General features: G+C 48.9%; 2 protein-coding genes across 7 annotated transcripts in view; one reads left to right on the forward strand and one right to left on the reverse strand.

Moving 5' to 3' along the window:
• Positions 1-7146, forward strand: part of LRRK1 (leucine rich repeat kinase 1) — a 73725-nt gene extending 66579 nt beyond the window's left edge. For all 6 annotated transcript variants that reach the window (XM_048317729.1, XM_048317728.1, XM_048317734.1 and 3 more), the window contains 3 exons: positions 2415-3250; positions 3811-3912; positions 5712-7146. In XM_048317729.1, the coding sequence (XP_048173686.1) occupies positions 2415-3250; positions 3811-3912; positions 5712-5889 (1116 nt within the window). In that variant the 3' untranslated portion in view covers positions 5890-7146. The remainder of the gene's footprint in view (positions 1-2414; positions 3251-3810; positions 3913-5711) is intronic.
• A 4428-nt stretch (positions 7147-11574) lies between these two features.
• The window catches only part of CHSY1 (chondroitin sulfate synthase 1), a 76817-nt gene continuing 71768 nt past the window's right edge, over positions 11575-16623 (reverse strand). Inside the window, exon 3 of the mRNA XM_048318246.1 lies at positions 11575-16325. Within this exon, the coding sequence (XP_048174203.1) occupies positions 14733-16325 (1593 nt within the window). The 3' untranslated portion in view covers positions 11575-14732. The remainder of the gene's footprint in view (positions 16326-16623) is intronic.

Below are 16623 nucleotides of genomic sequence, written 5' to 3' on the forward strand. Positions count from 1 at the left end.
AACAACAATGGCTGGATAGAAACAGGTCCTGATAGCTGAGGCAGAGAGTAGTAAGTGCCCCAGTGGAAAAAATATCTTCCCAATCTGCTTCCACCATTGTGCCATCCCAGCCAGGCCAGGATTTGGCATTGGTATTGCTGGTAACACCAGGAGGGGGTCACTGACCCACCTCTGCCTGGTTATGGTGCCAGCTGCTCAGTGCCAGGGAAATTTGGCCTGTGGAACCCAAAAGGGAATAGGGATTCTGTTCTGCAGTAGCTGACACTAATCAAGGAATTCAAAATAATTTCTTATGAAGACTATGCTTGGATAATTCAGCATTATCAAATCAAATGAGACAAAATTATAATCTCTGAAGATTTTAATGGAGTCCTGTGTCACTGACGCTGGGAGCAGTTCAGGCTGACATACCCACATTACAGTTAATATCTGATGTTCCCATTTCAATTTAAATTTTCCGTTTTTAGTAAGAAGTGCCTCTTGTGCGGGGTCCTTCAGACTGAAAAAGTTGGACCATTTTTTACCAGAGAAATGTGGGCTGTTCTGCTTTGTTTTATTCAGTTTTAAATAATTGAACTCCTTTCCAAAGAAAAAAGTAACCCAAAACCCAGCTTGTGCAAAGCATCGTGCCATGATCCAACCTACTGATGCAACTCCTTGGCAAAGCCACTTCCAGGAGCCTTTGCACCAGATGCACATGGCAGCAGGGACATGGCACTGAGCACTGCAGGTCATTGGGGTTTTTTTTAATTAGTGGTGAGAGAATTGGGACTGGACTAAGTTAGTCCAAGCCCCATTTCACAACTTTCCACTTGCTTTCCTAGTTTTTCCCATTACAGTAATATTCTGCTGTGATTTGGATTAGTCATACGGGCTCAGCACTCTCGTGGTTTTATTCATACTTGGTGTGCAGAGAGTGTCTCTTTGTCCAGGACTCTCAACGAGCCTTGCAAGCAGAGCTGTCAATTAAATCACAGCCTGCACTACCTGCCCCTCAATAGCTGGGGCAAGTCAAGATACTGATTTTTCTGTGGATTTAGGCCTGGAAACACTTGTCCAGGCCTGGCAGAGTCAAGATCCCTGCAAGGCCACAGGGATGCCTTAATTTAATTTTTGTATTCCCAGCAAAGGGTGACTCTGAGCCCTCAGCCCATCTCACTGGCATCCTGGGCATGCCAAAGGCAGGGCTTTCCACTGTGGAGAGGCTTAGGAGGGGTGAGGTTGTGACAGCTTGTGGTGCTCTGTCTGGTTCTATTTGGTTTGCTGTGCTTAGTCCCGGCAGATTGTAACAACAGCAAAAAAGTCCTGGGTAAAATGGTCTTTTTTTAGAATTTATTGCTCCGCAGGGAGGAAATAGAAAGGCCTTTGAGGTAAGTATTGTTTTATCTGCTTCACAGATGGGAGAGTTTCTGGTACAGACCCAAGGTCACGCGGAGTTTTGTTCCCAAGAGATCCATTTCCCAGTCTGTTTAACAGCATTTTGCCCCACTGGGATGAGCTGGAATTGCTGAGCCATGGCCTTCTCAGCAGCTCCTGCCCGTGGGACGTGAGGGATGAGGGATGCATCGCCGCAGAGCTGGAGCTGTGTCCAGCACATCTGTACATTTAGGGGCAGGTTTTTACCAGCCTGCAGAATTGTTCGTGGCACTTGGCAGGTGCTTTGCTAAGCTGCTGCTGCTTCTGTGTCCTTGGCTGGGATGTCTGAGCTGCCAGGGATCCCAGACCCAGAGTACATCCCTGGAAGAAGCAGTGGTCTGAGAGCAGCAGACACTGGATGTGGAGCAATCACTGGATGTTCACGTTTGTGAGAATATTGGCTCCCTCTTTCAATTTTTACTGCGTTTCTTCCATTCCTCTCCTACCTACACTGATAGCAATAGCTTTGCTCCTTTTTGGAAGTGAGCCGGGTTTCTACAGCTGGATTCCTAGGATCATGATGGCTGTCTCTGAATATACTCCAGCTTGAATTTGTTAACCTTCAGGGCAGGCTGCCAGGTCCGTCTGTCCGCCCTTGCCAGTAAAGAGAGAGGTAATACTGGGTGAGAGAAGTGGGGCTCTGCAGCAGCTTCTAGGGAATGACTTCTTTTTATGTTGCTGGTTTGGGCTAAGTTACTGGTGTTCTTGCAGAGTGAGGAGCAGGTTGAGCTTCTGGGATTGAAAGCTCTTGTATTATAGAGAAGTAAAGAAATAGGAAAAAATTCTTTGCTGTGAGGGTGGTGAGGCCATGGCACAGAGAGGTTGTGGACTCCCCATCCCTGGAAGTGTCCAAGGCCAGGTTGGACAGGGCTTAGAGCAACCTGGTATAGTGGAAGGTGTCCCAGCCCATGGCAGAGGGATGGAATGAGATGGTCTTTTAGGTTCCTTCCAACCCAACCATTCTATAATTCCATGAAATTTTTCTCTCTTTCTTCCAGAACTCATATGTGGTGCTGGCCGGCTTGTCAGACGGACTTGTAGCCATGTTTTCAGTGTCCCAGGGCCTGCCAGGGGACAACTGCTCCTACCTGTGCTCCCACACAGCAAACCGGTCCAAATTCAACATCTCCGATGATGACCCGCGGCAGAACCCGTACCCGGTGAGAGCCATGGAGGTCACCAACAGCGGGGCCGAGGTGTGGTACAGCAATGGCCCCGGCATCCTCATCATCGACTGCGCCTCCATGGAGATCAGCAGGAGGCTGGAGCCCTTCAGCCCGCCCTCCATCATCACATCCATCGCCTGCAACTCCGAGTGCCACGGGGAGGAGGTGGTGTGGTGTCTGGACGATAAAAGCAACTTTCTGGTGATGTACCACGCCACCACCTACCAGCTCTGTGCACGCTACTTCTGCGGGGACTGCAGCCCCCTTAGAGACATGTTTACAATCCAGCAGCCCTCAGCTGCTATCCCAGCCACAGCCCCCATCAGCCACAGGGTGATGGAGAACAACCCACAGGGGGACATGAGCATCATGTACAGCCCGGACGTGGGCACCCAGATCCTGAACCATCAGGACTCACTCACAGATTACTGCTCTGTGTCTTCCTACTCCTCCTCACCTCCCAACAGGGTGACCCGCTGCCCCTCCAGCCTGCCCAGCTCACCCACGAGCTCTTCCAGTGTGCCCTTCTCCACAGATTTTGAGGAGTCAGAGAAATTCCACGAGCTTAAGGCTTCCCTGGATCATGATGCTTTGCCTGCAGGTGACAACACAGAGCATCTCCAAGCAGTCAAGATTCTTCCCGTAAAAGACCTCATCTGGATCCCCAGGTAAGGGGGTCACTTATCAAAGCAATTTAGTCAAGATCCCTCCTGGCTGAGCATGAGATTAACTCAGGCTAATTCAGTAGCTTTTGCATTCCCAGTATGATTCACCTGGCCAGAAAGTCAAGTTACCATTAAGAAATTCTGTTCCCAGTACAATGCCTTTTGAAAGTAGTAGTGTTGAGCAGAATGGCCACATGGAAGGCCTTGCTGGGTTGGTTTCAGCAGAATGAGAAGGGGTGGTCAGACTCCAAGCCCTGTTTTCCCAGCTACTGAGGAAATAAAGAGCAGCAGGGAGCCTCCTTGCTCGGACACAGCCCTGGCAAGTCCTGCTGCCTCCTGTGGAGCTGATGGAAACCTCTGGGAAGCTGATTTTGCTTGTCACAGGATCTCTCACTGCAGTGGGTTCAGGATGCCCCCATGGCATCACACTTCTCCATCCCCTGCAAGACATCATGTGGCTGCAGGTGGGCGTGGAACAGAGGATGGATATCCAGCATGGATCTTCTTCAGCTGACAGCATCTCCAGTGCTGAGGATGTGACATCTCCCTTGTTTCTCTTCTAGGAGAGGAGGGGACATCATCATCATTGGGCTGGAGAAGGAATCAGGCACCCAGCGGGGCAGAGTGATCGCGGTGCTGAAGGCGGGGGAGCTGGCTCCCTACGGGTGAGGCTGACTGGGAACACCAGTCTCCAGGGGCACAAGGGGACTGGGGTGTAGGGGGGGGGCTCTACAGGTTCTGAAGGCTCTTGGGAGCTTCCTCTTGGCTTCCAGCAGCCTCTGAGGAGTTCCTACCCAGAGGAGACTCAGTCACTGGTTGTACATCAAGGTGTGTGCATTCTGTTAGAGCGGGGCAGACAGCGAGGGGAACGCACTACAACCTGGTCTCCAAAATCCACAGGGACCGAGCACCCCCATAATGACACAGACAGGACCATGCACAATGTGATAAAGTCGGCCTGATCCTGCCTGGTGCTGGCTCCCAGTGCTCCAAGGGCACCTGGCAGAAGGTCAGAACAGCTTGGCAGACTCAGGCCCTGCTCTCAGAACAAGAGGTGTATTTATGCAAGCACGGCGCTTGTCTGTGGCTGCATTCACGTGGGTCAGGTTGATGTTCTGGCTCTAAATGAGCACCTTTGTGCTGTGGGCAATGACAGGCCGGGGGCGGCTCCTGGAGCACAGGGGAGAGCAGTTATATACGTTAATTTAAAATGTTTCATAGAGTGAAGGAGAGTCCAAATAAATAAATAGCTGATGGAGAGGTGGGGGTGTTCCTGCTGATCACTTAAATACTGGTCTGGGATTGTAGTATTTATGTCCAAACAAATGCAGTTTAAGCACTGCTAAGGATTGTAAATGATCACTTATTACCACCAGGAAAACACAACAGAAGATCAAAGGCTCCTGCCATTCCCTCTACTCTGAACTGAGTGTCTTTATCAGTTAGTTGGGAGGAGAGAATTCTCTTTACTGGTCACAGGTACTCTTAGGTTGGTTTTGCTTTACTCAAATTGAGTGTGGAGTTGAGGCAGAGTGACAGGACATCTCACACCTGTCCTGCCCTGCTGCCTGACTGGACCAGGCACTATGGCCATTGGCCCTCCCTGTTTTAACAGCAGGATAAAGAGTAGGGTAGTGCCTGCCTGCTTGAAGGGCAGAGCAGAGAGGGGAGGGAAGGGAGGGGGCTTCGTAGGGGCAGTTTCTGATAAAAACCAGCTGCCAAGGACAGTTCTATGGCCAGTGCTCCCAGCTGGGGACCTTTCTGGGAAAAGAGTTTGGGACCAGCCTTCCCCATCTGCTGTGGGAATGGTAAAAGGAGCCCAGTGAGGGCTGGACTCCTGTCCCTTGGACCCTGCAAGGGAAGAGTGTCATTATCTGCCCAGCCACTTTCCCTCTGAGGTTCTTGCAGGGCCAGCTTCAATGGAAACCATGAAGGGAAGCACATACAACACAGACCACACAGATCCCTGAGTCCTGCCACAGCTGTGCCTGCTGCTCTGGGCTCTGGGCTCGGGGCTCAGACCCCAAGGTGGCAGAGCTGGGCTCCATCCCACCTCCCCGCTGTATTCCAGGCTGCGGAAGCTCTCGGCAGCCTGTCAGCTGTGTTATGAGGAGCTGTTCTGAAAATGCCCAGCTGGCAGCAGGAACAAGAATGTGGATTTAGCAATCAGGAGATTACCAGCAACTTCAAATGCCACGGCAGACTTAAGCTGCCCCCTGCACGTTTAGGCACCTGAATCCCTTTAAAAACTTTTTTCCATGTCACTGAGCTGCTTGGTTTTGATGTGACACCATTTCTGATCCCTCTCTTTGTTACATTCTCATTGCTCAAGGATTTGCACCTTATAAAAAGCTTGTGTAGCTGGAAGGGAAGCTCATGAGCCGATGCTGCGCTTGCAGAGCTGCCCTTCCCTGTAATGCCCTTCCCTGTAATGCCCTTTGCTGCTCTCTTCTCCCTTCCCCAGGACGCTGGTGGATGCAGCTCTCATAGCAAAGGACACGGTTGTGTGCTGCTTTGAGAATGAAAACATGGAGCGGTGCCTGGCTGTCTGGAGGGGCTGGAGTGCCAGAGACTTTGACATTTTCTACCAGGCCTACGAAGAGCTGGGAAGGCTCGAGACCTGCATGCGCAAGAGAAGGTAGTGCCTGTGGTGCTGGGATCCGAGACTCAACGGGAGATGGGAGCATCCTGGACTCGGAGACACGGCCCGGAACAGGGGTGATGGGGGGAGTGTGTGTCTGGTTTGCTGCTAGTGAGCACTGTGGGGTTCCCAGATCCCCATCAGGGCTTTTGGGGAATAAAGAAGCCAGTGTGAGCAGGACCAGGACAAGCCTGGGAGCTGGGCCAGCTCTCGGCTCCCCTGCTCCATCACACGCTCCCCTGCACTAGTTGGGAGCAGAGGCAGAGGTGGCTGCAGTTTTGCTCATTCTTCGATTTCCAGTTTGTTCTTCCCTGTTTTAAATTCCTTCCTCACCTTCAGCATGCCCTGGCTGCTGCTGCTGCTTTTGTTGTGTGTTTTTCAGCCAGGAGAGCTCCGATAGCTCCACAAGCTCTTCTCTGGGAGCCTGAGCACGTTACCATCCCGGCTGCCTGCTGGCCGGCAGTGTGGGAACTGTGGGCTGATTCACCCTGTTCCCAGGGAAAATGCATCTGCTGGAAGCCCTGCACTGTGGGGCTGCTTCCCACCTCCCTGCAACTCCATTAGAGGCTACTTCAGGTGTAGTCCCCATGCAGAGATACCCTGGTGTAGGAATCAGCTAGAAGCTGTGGCTGGCCACTGCATTCCTGGTTCCTAAAAGCTGTAGTGGTGCAGTGTTCCTGTGAGGAAGCCCAAAACAACCTGCCAGGAATGCTGCACCAGTGAGCTGGTTCATGGCACTGCTGCCTTGTCAATGGAGCTGATGGAAAGCAAAGCCACTGGGTGTGACAGACATTCCTGGTGGAAGAGGAGGGAGCCCTGTGGCCAGGAAGGTTTATAAGCTGTCTCTGCTCCACTTCCCTTTCTCTTGGGAAGTGCACTCTGGAGCAGCAGGAACACAATAAGCTCAGTTTGCCTGTGTATCTGTGTAGCTTCCACCCACCACAGCTTGTATTTTATCTTCATTAGTGGCCTGGGATGCTGTATTGGCTCTGAATCCAATTGCACTTAATTATCCCAAGCATGTACAGCAGTGTAAAAAGTGCCCCCAGCTATGCACCCTGTATAAAAGTGTACAGTTTGAATTTTGGACCTTTCTTTTTCTTTTTTTTATCCCAAGAAACTTGTGTGAGCATCGGCAAGGCTGGCCAAGGCCGAATGGGCAGGTTAACCCTCTGGTTCACATTTCTGTGGCAGGCTGCTAAAATATCCTTCTTCAGAAATAGAATGTATCTTAAAATAAACAGATTCCTCCCCAGGATGACACTGCATTGGTGGTTTTTATTGGAAACCCAACTGGCATTGGGTGTTCGGGGTTTGCAGCGTGATTCAAGTTCTTGTCCTGATGAGCACAGCCAGAACCGGGGCTACGAGTACAGACTGTCTCCATACCTGGCCTTGCCTGTCTCTGTCACCCTGTGCCTCCCCAGCAGCTCATGAAGCAGGTATGGCAGCACCAGAATTTCCCTCCCTCACCAGGACACACTCTCTGCCTGTTGTCTTAGGGCTGGGGAGGAGGTGACTCAGCCCTTCACTGCTGCTGGGGTTTGAGGCATTGTCACAGCCCAAGACCTGATCCTGACTTGGGGTGAGCTGTGAAGGAGCTGTGTGTGTGACAGAGCTCATCAGCTGCATTTCCCTGAAACTGTCACCTGTCTCCATTCTGCTCCATCACCCAAAGCCTGCAGGTGCCTGCTGTGCACACTTGAGCTGGTGTTTAACCACCTCACAGTCACCTTCTCCAGATGCCAGATTCCTTTGACATGCAGGAACTTTTCCCGTGATACCTGAAGCCCCAACAGGAGCTATAAATAGGGGCTCATTCTTTCATTTAACCTTGCAGGCTTCCTTTGAGGAAACACCCTGTGGAACAACCACAGCAGTTCCTTATTGTCCCTCTTGACCAAACACCTTGGGTGCTCTGCTGCTTCCAAAGCCAGTGTGGGGTTGTGCCCACCATGGGCTCCCCAGTGCCCATGGGGGCAGCTGGAGCATCTCCCAAACCTTTGGTGGGCCCTGACCAAGGCCTGGACACAAAAGGGCCTTCGTTCTGCTGGACACCATGCTCTGGGGCTGTTACTGCACACCACCTTTCCCAACATTCTGAGGCATCCCTGCTCCAAACTCTGCTGCACACCTTGCCAGGTGCGTCAGGGTGGTCGTCTGGGGCGGGGGGGGGGGGGGGTGGGAAGAGAAGGGGGTGGCACCCGGGTTTCACAGGACCTGGGAGAGATGCTGCAGTGGTGGGCGTGTGTCCCAAAACCTCCTGTGAGCAGGGGGTTGGTTCCCAAAAGCAGCAGAGCCTGAGTATTGCTACCCTGGAACAAGAACAAAATCCCCCCTTCAGCAGACCTGAAACCTCATTAGCACAAGGCTCCATTAAGTGAGCACTGCACGTGCTGTGGGAATGATTCCCCAGGGGCAGAAATAAACAGACACTAAAACAAAATTAAGAAAACTCCCACCAGTTCAAACAGTTTGAGATTTCAGTGCTCCTTTCCATCTCTCCCACCAGCAAAGCCTGTTCTCCTGATGGCAGGTACAGGTGAGGGACATCAGGCATCCTGGGGAAAGGGATAGGGTCACAGCCAAAGGCAGGAAAAGCCCCCAGAGTCCTGGAACGAGGGGCAGCAAAAGCCCCAGGGGTGGGTCTGGAGGAGCTGCGCTGTCACAGTCCTCACTATTTCATTTCAGGTGCTAAAAATAAGCCCAAATAGGGCCCTGGTGGGGGGTTATTCCTTCAGCTGACTGAGGAGAGGCAAGAAAACAGCTTGGGTTTGTCAATGCCAGGTTTCCCCCAGCCCAGCCTCGGAGCAGCAGGAGCACTCGGAAGGGCCTCGGCGCTGGGAGGGAAGCGGATGCTCTCAGATGGGATTAACCCCCAGCACCAGCAGTGGGAGGGCAGCGGGTCCCAGGGCTGTTAATTACTCATCAAGGAAGCAAAGGGAGATGAACAGGACCTGCCTGGGATTAACTGAGCCCAAAACCCTGCCCAGCTTCACTCCCTTGCTCAGATGCCTCCTGGGAGCAGTGAGCCACACATCACCCTGGGCTTTTCCCTGGAGTGCTCAGTGATCCTTCACCTGCTTTGAAAGGAATATATTCAGTTCCTAACTGGATACTGATTCCTATTCCTGGTTTGGGCTGTTTCTTTGCTGGCATCAGTGCAGGGTCAGGCCCTGGGATGAAGAACTGCCGTGCCCAATACCAGCATCCCAGCTTGGGGCACGGCCTGAATATTTTTGGGGGGGAGGCATGATGTGGAGGCAAACCACTGGTTGCATCTCGTACCCAAGATCCCATATCCTGGTGCTCACTCAGGACATTTTGGGGCCCCAGAACAAGACCCCACCAGTCTGGGGCTGTCCAAACCCAACCAACCCCTCAGTGTGCAGTAAAACAGGGAATATTACAGCTAATTCTGCTAGGAAAGGAAACAAGGGCTGGCTCTGCCTTGTTGCACGCAGTGCCGTGGACAGTGGGGCAGGAATTGTCATAATTTGATATATTAGAGCAAAACCCACCCCTTGTGCCCCCATGACAGGGTGGGGGCAGGTGAACATGGACACACCAGCTGGATGCTCCCCATCCCATGCGGCACCGAGGGCTCTCAGCTTCAGCATAAGGAAAAATAAGGTGATTTCTAAGGGAGGTGGGGAAAGGGACAGTGCTGGCTGCTTTGTATTCTGCTACTGAAAGGACAGAGGAAATTAGTTTTCTTTAAGCAAACTTTAAAGGGACAGGAAATATCGTGGCTATTTCGGGCTGCTGGCCTGTCCTTGGCTTACTCCGGCCAGTGGCGGTGGGATGGGAGCTGTTTTGGGCTTCAGTGGCTTAACTCGGTGGAGGAGGATAAGGATGGGGTTGGGGATGGAGATGGGAACGAGGATGGGGACTGTGATGAAGATTAGGATGAGGATGGGGGCAGGGATGGAGTTGGGGGTGGGGATGAAAATGAGGAGAAGGATGGGACCAGGAATGGGGTTGGGGTTAAGGATGATGCCAGGGATTGGGCTGGGGCTGAGCTCACCTGGGACAGATGCTCAGCACTGGGGCAATCACTACCAAGTGATGCTGGCAGTGGGCAGAAGGCCCAGGCACATCCCCAACCCATGAGTGGAACATCCACAGTGATTCAGGTTTCCCAGGGCCATTATGGCCCTGCCCCAGCACACAGAACCGTCCTGGCAGAGCCAATGCTGGCACAGGAAACAGCCTTTATCTGCCCATATCACAGCCTGTTTGCACTGGAGGTTGGTTTTATCACGGATTACTTTAAACTGTGCCCCTTTTGGAAGCCCTCTAGGTGAAAAGTGAAAAAATCACAATGGTGGTTATTCTTTTGTCTTCTTTTTCTGAAACAGTGAGACACGGAGCAGGACCCCAGCAAAGTCCTCCCGACACCCCCAGCCAAACAGGGAGGACCCCCAATTTCCAAGACACTCCAGGCCAGCCTGCTGGAAATGTAGGAGCTGATTCAGGTCAATTAAATTTGAGGGTTTTACTGAATTAAAATGTGAAAGTAAACACGCCAGCCCAGTATTTGGGCTGTTATTTTTTTGATGTTAATTTTTTCCACCCCACTCATAAAAGTGATTTAGAAGGTGGTAGAGATTCCTGGGCTGGAGGAGACCGGGGAGATGGCCTTGGAGCTTGGAAAGGACAAGGACACCTGGGAAAGTGTCGGCAGCAATTCGGACGTGAGGAATAAAAGTGCTTCTGGCAACAGCAGCCAGGTAAAATCCAGGAAAATAGCTGGAAAGGATTCCTCATGGGATGCACTGCCTTGGCTGGGGAGCCCAGGTTGTATCCAAGGCTGCCTAAGCCCAAGAAGGAGGTGGCTTTTGAGCTCCAACTGGGATCAAAACCCCTGAATTTGCTCTGGTCAGCACAACTCACATTGGCAGAGTCCACTGGGTACAAAAGCATTAATTTAAAACAGGTCCCACGTGAGCAGTGTCCCACCAGCCAAGGCATCACCATGGCCAGAGCAGAGGAGGAGCCCTGGTGGGGCCTGGACCTTCTCCCCATTTTTAATGCCTCTGTAAGATTTTCTTTCCAAAAAGCTCCTGATTGCGGCTGGCTGTGCAAGCCGAGTATTTTTAGCAAGTATTCATGTGAAATGGCTCAGGATAATAATTTGCAATGTAAAGTTAGAGGCTTCCACAAAAACTCAAGAGTAAGCAGATTTGGGTCAGCGGGACTTTGTGCTGATTTTGCTGAAAGGAACCATCCAGCCAGGTCCAGGGGAGCTAAGTGGGGCTGGAGCTGGTCACTGAGTTTTCTGTGTAATAAACCCCCACTGTGCCTAAACGACCAAAACTTGAAATCCTTCCATGGACTGTGACTCTGCAGTTACAGATAAATGTTTCACATGTAAATAGTCACATCCAGCACAACAGTCACCAGAAGTACCTGCTGCCTTTCTGGACTCACATTTTCCCTAGCTCCCTTTGCCTCTTTTTGCCATCATCGATCTTGAGCAGGAGGGAAAAGTTTTTAGAAAACAGCATTAATAAATCCAGCTCCCCCCCATGGGTGATCAGGGAAGGTGAAGGATTTAACCCCACGTGCCCAGGGGCTGCAAAGCTCTCTTTGGGTGGGAGTTTTATTGCTGTGAGGATGCCCACAGCCGACACAGCATCCAACCCAGGTTACCTGCACCAGAATAACGAGGGAAAGAAGTCTCTCACATTTTAAATTGTTTTAATGAAGAAGAGCAGCATCTCGACAGACAGCACATGACTGGGCACCACGTCCTTCATTTTCAGGACGACACCATCTCATTTTCTCACACCTCTGTGGCCCAGATGCAAACCCTCCAGGGTTTTCCAGCCTCCTCAGCAAGAAGGAAACTTCTGTCCAAACCAAACAACTTGAGTAAATTGCAGATGAAATGTTTCAGCCCCAGAAGGGATTCTTGTCAAGGCTGGGTTAGCACCTACCTGCTGATGTTTTCCACCTCAGTCCAGTGTCTTACAGCTGGGGCAGCAAATGCCACTTATTTTAGTATAAAATGGGATTGATGTGGTTAGACTTTGTGATAAAGGGTTATAACTAAAATTTACCTTTAAAATGGATTACTTTTAAGCTGAGAGTCCATAAAACATGTGATCAATTGCGATGCGGGGCCTCAAGAGCTGCCTGCAAGCTTGGTCCAAAACTCACTTTTAATAGGGATTTGCTAGCAGAATTAGAACTGTGGCAACTCAGAAAAAAACTCAAATACCAGATGGGTGCTGTTCACTAAATGGCTTTTTCCAGTTACATACATTCTGCTTTTACCAGCTGTTATGGGCTAAAAAAAGTCCTACATAATGATAAATGTTAATAAATACAGTACAGGGCTTTTTTTCGCCCATTTTGGTGCTGTTCTTTGGGGTTCATATTCTTCAAGCTCTTTTCTGTACCACAAATACAAGTTGCTTGTGTGAAGATACACCTCTGCAATCCCTAAGATTCTTGCTTTGGGACTTAATTTTGTCCTCACACCAATACTTAACAACTCCTAGAGCTATTAAAAAATAAGTTCTCAACCCACTTAGTAATTATTTTTACTGTGTTTTGAATACACAAAACATTAGGGCACCATTCAGCCTTGTCACTGTATGCATTTGAAATGTATACTTATGGGTATTTTCAGGCAGCAAAAGTACTTCTAACGTTTTCATGAAGAAATGTCCAAACCAGGCAATGGCACAGCTCAACAGACCCCAGAATGGGTCTGTTCTCCCTTCCCTCAGAGCCAAGGTAGAAGCACTGAGCTCATCCCAGGCCAAAACACAACACAGAGGTCAAAACCCTTTGGAAGAGGGAGATCCTTTTACCTAGGCTTACTTCCCAAAGTGTGTTACCTCTGTGCCTGCACTGGGTGGAATGATATGGACTGACGACGTGAGCAGCTCTGATTGCAAATAAAAAATCTTTATTGCATCTTAGAAGCAAGTCTTAAAAAAAAAAAAAAGAAAAGAAAAAAAGAAAGGAAAAAAAAAAAAGAGAAGGGAAAGAAAAATTTTCCATGCACTGAATCCATCCAAGTACCTACATCCTTGGGACTGTCACCAGAAAATGATGAACATGGTAGGACACAGACTCTATGCTAGTTGCAGTTCATACACGTGTAAACAATGGTTATTTCTTCTACTGGAATAGCAATTGCTCCGTAAGATCCCTTCAAACATGGCAACAACCACCTAAGCTTCGGGTTTTCTCAATTCCTTCACTCGTCTCCACTTCCCAAAGAGTAGGCGAAGTGGAACTGAGGGCAATGAGATGAAATGGGGCTGGAGGATACAATAGAAAAATATATTGTTCACTGGTTTTTATTTTTTATTTCTGCTGAGCAGGATATTTACATGTACACAGGTCCCAAGAGATCATCTGCTTCAATGACAATGTCCATTCACTGCCTAAGTCTCAGTGTACAGGGTTCCCTATCTGGCTTTAAGGCACTTTATTTTGTGTATTTTCTCTTACCCTGCTAGGTGTTAACTCATAGGGATCACACTTTCCTTGTATTCAGCCTCCTCAGTTCCTCTTGGAATACCAAAATATTTCCTAAACTCACTGAAGCCATTCCAAAAATGTTAAAAGAAATTTGGGGGGGGGCAGGGGCGGGAAAAGATTCATGAAAAAATATTTTAGAAAGTAATCTTTGGAGATCATTTACTGTAAGTATGATGTACACTACCTTATCAGTGAGAAGATGCAATACATTCCTAATATATATATATATATTTACACACACATATATATATATATATAAAATATTAAAATGACTAACAGATATTCAAGGAAAGGTCAAGAACCTAAAACAATGGATATTAAATAAATTAACGGTCTAACAGATACAGAAAAAAAATAATCCCAAAACAAAACTAGTAATCAAATGAAGTAATTGTTCCCATCAACATCATGTAACCAACTGAACAAAATCGATGCGATCGGGCGCAGGACACTCGGTGCAGAGGAGTTTTCCAAGTTCTCATCAGGAAACTTGGATTGTTCACTGTGTGCTGTCATTTGGCTGCAAGGGATTCCCATTTCCCAGCCTCTTCCCCTCGCTCATCAGGCTTCGGCATTTCCTGGTCACATCGCTCAGCCCTCGGATGGCGGCTGAGGACAATACACAGAACCCACCACGGATTCCCCAAACGTTCTGTCCATATATGGACCAAATATCAAACACAGCAATTTCTACAAGGACTAATCAGATTGCAGGTTGTGCTTACTTCCTTCCCTCACCTGCCCATAATAAGTGGAAGTGTATTTTTCAACTGAAATAATCAGCTATTAGGAAAAAAAAAAACCAACCTCCTGCAATTACCACCCTTCTCATCACCACAGCAACTCAGATTTTCTAATGCAATTTAAAAATTAATGGCTAATCCTGAACCAAAGGAGCAGAATCTTTGCACGGTAGCAGTCACACCAAAAACATTTAGACACAGCGTTTTGTCACTTGGTTTTGCACGCTCAGGTCCCAATTTACAGAATCCCAGCCATGAAGACGGCACTGGAAACGGTAGGAAACAATCTTTTGTTCATAAGGAAATTCTAATTCAAGTCAGATTTCCACTGATCGGTCAGATAACTCTTAAACAATTCTTTTTTTCTTTTTTTTTTTGTTTGAAGGCAAATACTGATCACAGTTTTGTTCAAAACCAAAAACACAACAACAAAAAAACCCAAGGGCCTTGTTCTTCTCAAAACGAGCGCTTTGTAAGAAAACAACGATGATTTCTAAAATATATCCTGTGTGGTCTTTTAAAAGTGAGTTATCAAAAAACATTTTCCCAAAAATAAATTAGATAATTAAAAAAAAGTCTTTTCCAGCATAGCTGGACATTAGGCTGTCCTCACTGAGCCATTAGTATTGCTGCTTTTCCCAAAATTTGGGTCGTTTTTTTCAAACCATATTTCAGCCAGCTGTTGTGTGGATCCATAAGTTGAAGCTTTGGACCCCAAGCACATTTTATATTGTTTTGGATCAAGATTAGGGTCACAAAAAACAGGGTGATGCACATGGACTACTCCAATTTCTTGGCTTCGGAAAGTTTTTAAGCCAGCTTGAATGACTTTGTTAAATAGATCTACATCTTCAAGGCCCCAACCTTGGATGGAGACATCAAAGCCACCTGCTCGAAGAAGGTCACCTTTGTAAATACAGGTGATACCAAAGCCATAGTTCCTCCAGAAACCTGTTTTCTGAGTGAAGGCAAAATGATTGTCACTAGGAACCTTTCCACTATAAACAATCTTTGGATCATACTGGCTAAAAATGATGGGAAAATATACTTGCTGACCCAAAACTGTATTGGCTCTACACCGCTGGAGGAATTCTGTGGTAAACACTAAGTCAACATCACAGAAGAAAAGTAAAGACTCATTCTGGAACTGAGAAGATCCAACTTCCAGAGCCAGTGCCCTCGAGAACTCCCCCGACACCGGCAGAACCTGCATGTCCGCCTTGGGGTATTTGGAGCGGTAATCTCTCATCAGCTCGATTTGCTTTGCTTTGTCAGGGTTGGAGTTGGAATTGAAAAGCAGGACAACCAGCTTGACGTTCTGGTTTGGAATGAGGCACGTCTTTTCAAAATTCCCCATGAACCTTGCAAACATGTCAAAACGTCCGGAGAGAGGGATCAGGATGTTGATCTTCTTGTCTTTGAGCTCCTTCCTTTCTGCTTTGGACTTGCTGAGTTGGAAGGGGACAAACATCTTCAGCGAGTTGGAGAGGAAGGACAAGGACCCAGAATCCTGGTTGATTTTGCTGGCCAGCTCTTTGGCATCCATTTCTTCATGCTCCATGAACTGGATCTTGCTGAAGGTCTGCTGCAGGTACGCATGCCTTCGCACAGGGACCGTCATCTTCTTCCCCTTGTGCTTCTTGTAGAGAAGCAGCAGGTCCAGCACGTACTCTGCTCCGTACATGGGGTTCACCCTGCGGTATCCATACTGTATTTCCTTGAAATCGATGATCCTCCCCCGGGTCTTGGCGTTGGCGTTGATCATTTCCATGACCTGCATAACGATGTCATCCAACGCTTCACGCTGGGACGAATCCATTCCTCTCCGAGGCGGTTGCCCGTCAGCGCCCGAATACAAATATTTTCCTGTAAGAAACTCCCACTCCAGTATCTCTTCGCGGTGGCGAGGCTGGAACCGCATGAAGGAGGGCGGCATCCCCAGCTGCAGGTCCTCCTTGTGGATTTCGGTGTTGCTGTACTTGCTCATGAGCACAATCTCACGGTGCAGCTGCACAGTGCGGTGGCGCAGCTCCGCGATCTTGCGGCTCAGCATGTAGCTGTGCAGCCTGTACTGGTATGGGGGGTTCTTGTTGGGGTGCAGTGTTATGGCTCGGTGTATTTTGCTGTTCCTCAGGTCTCGGATGTAGCCTTTTTTGTTCTTCTCGTAATTCTCGTAGAACAGCTGCTGCATCTAGAAGAGAGAGAGAGAGAGGGAGGAGAAGTCAGAGTCTCGGCAGTGCTGACCCTGTGAAAGTTTGCCCACGCAACCCCGCTGGGAGAGAATTCCCCCTTGCTCACAGAAGGCTTTCTGAATAAGCTGTTCTTGGGTTTAGACACAGGTTGTAGCAATACCAGCTGCTATTCAAGGAAATTAAGAGGATTATTCATTGTAAACTGGTGAAAGAAACATCTATCATGGATTTGGGATTACTACAGCCCATTCTAGAGATATCACCAGCAGCCAAACAATTCAGCAGTAAGTCGATTGT

Source organism: Corvus hawaiiensis, chromosome 13 (assembly GCF_020740725.1).
Source record: "Corvus hawaiiensis isolate bCorHaw1 chromosome 13, bCorHaw1.pri.cur, whole genome shotgun sequence".
NCBI classification, from domain to species: Eukaryota; Metazoa; Chordata; class Aves; order Passeriformes; family Corvidae; genus Corvus; species Corvus hawaiiensis.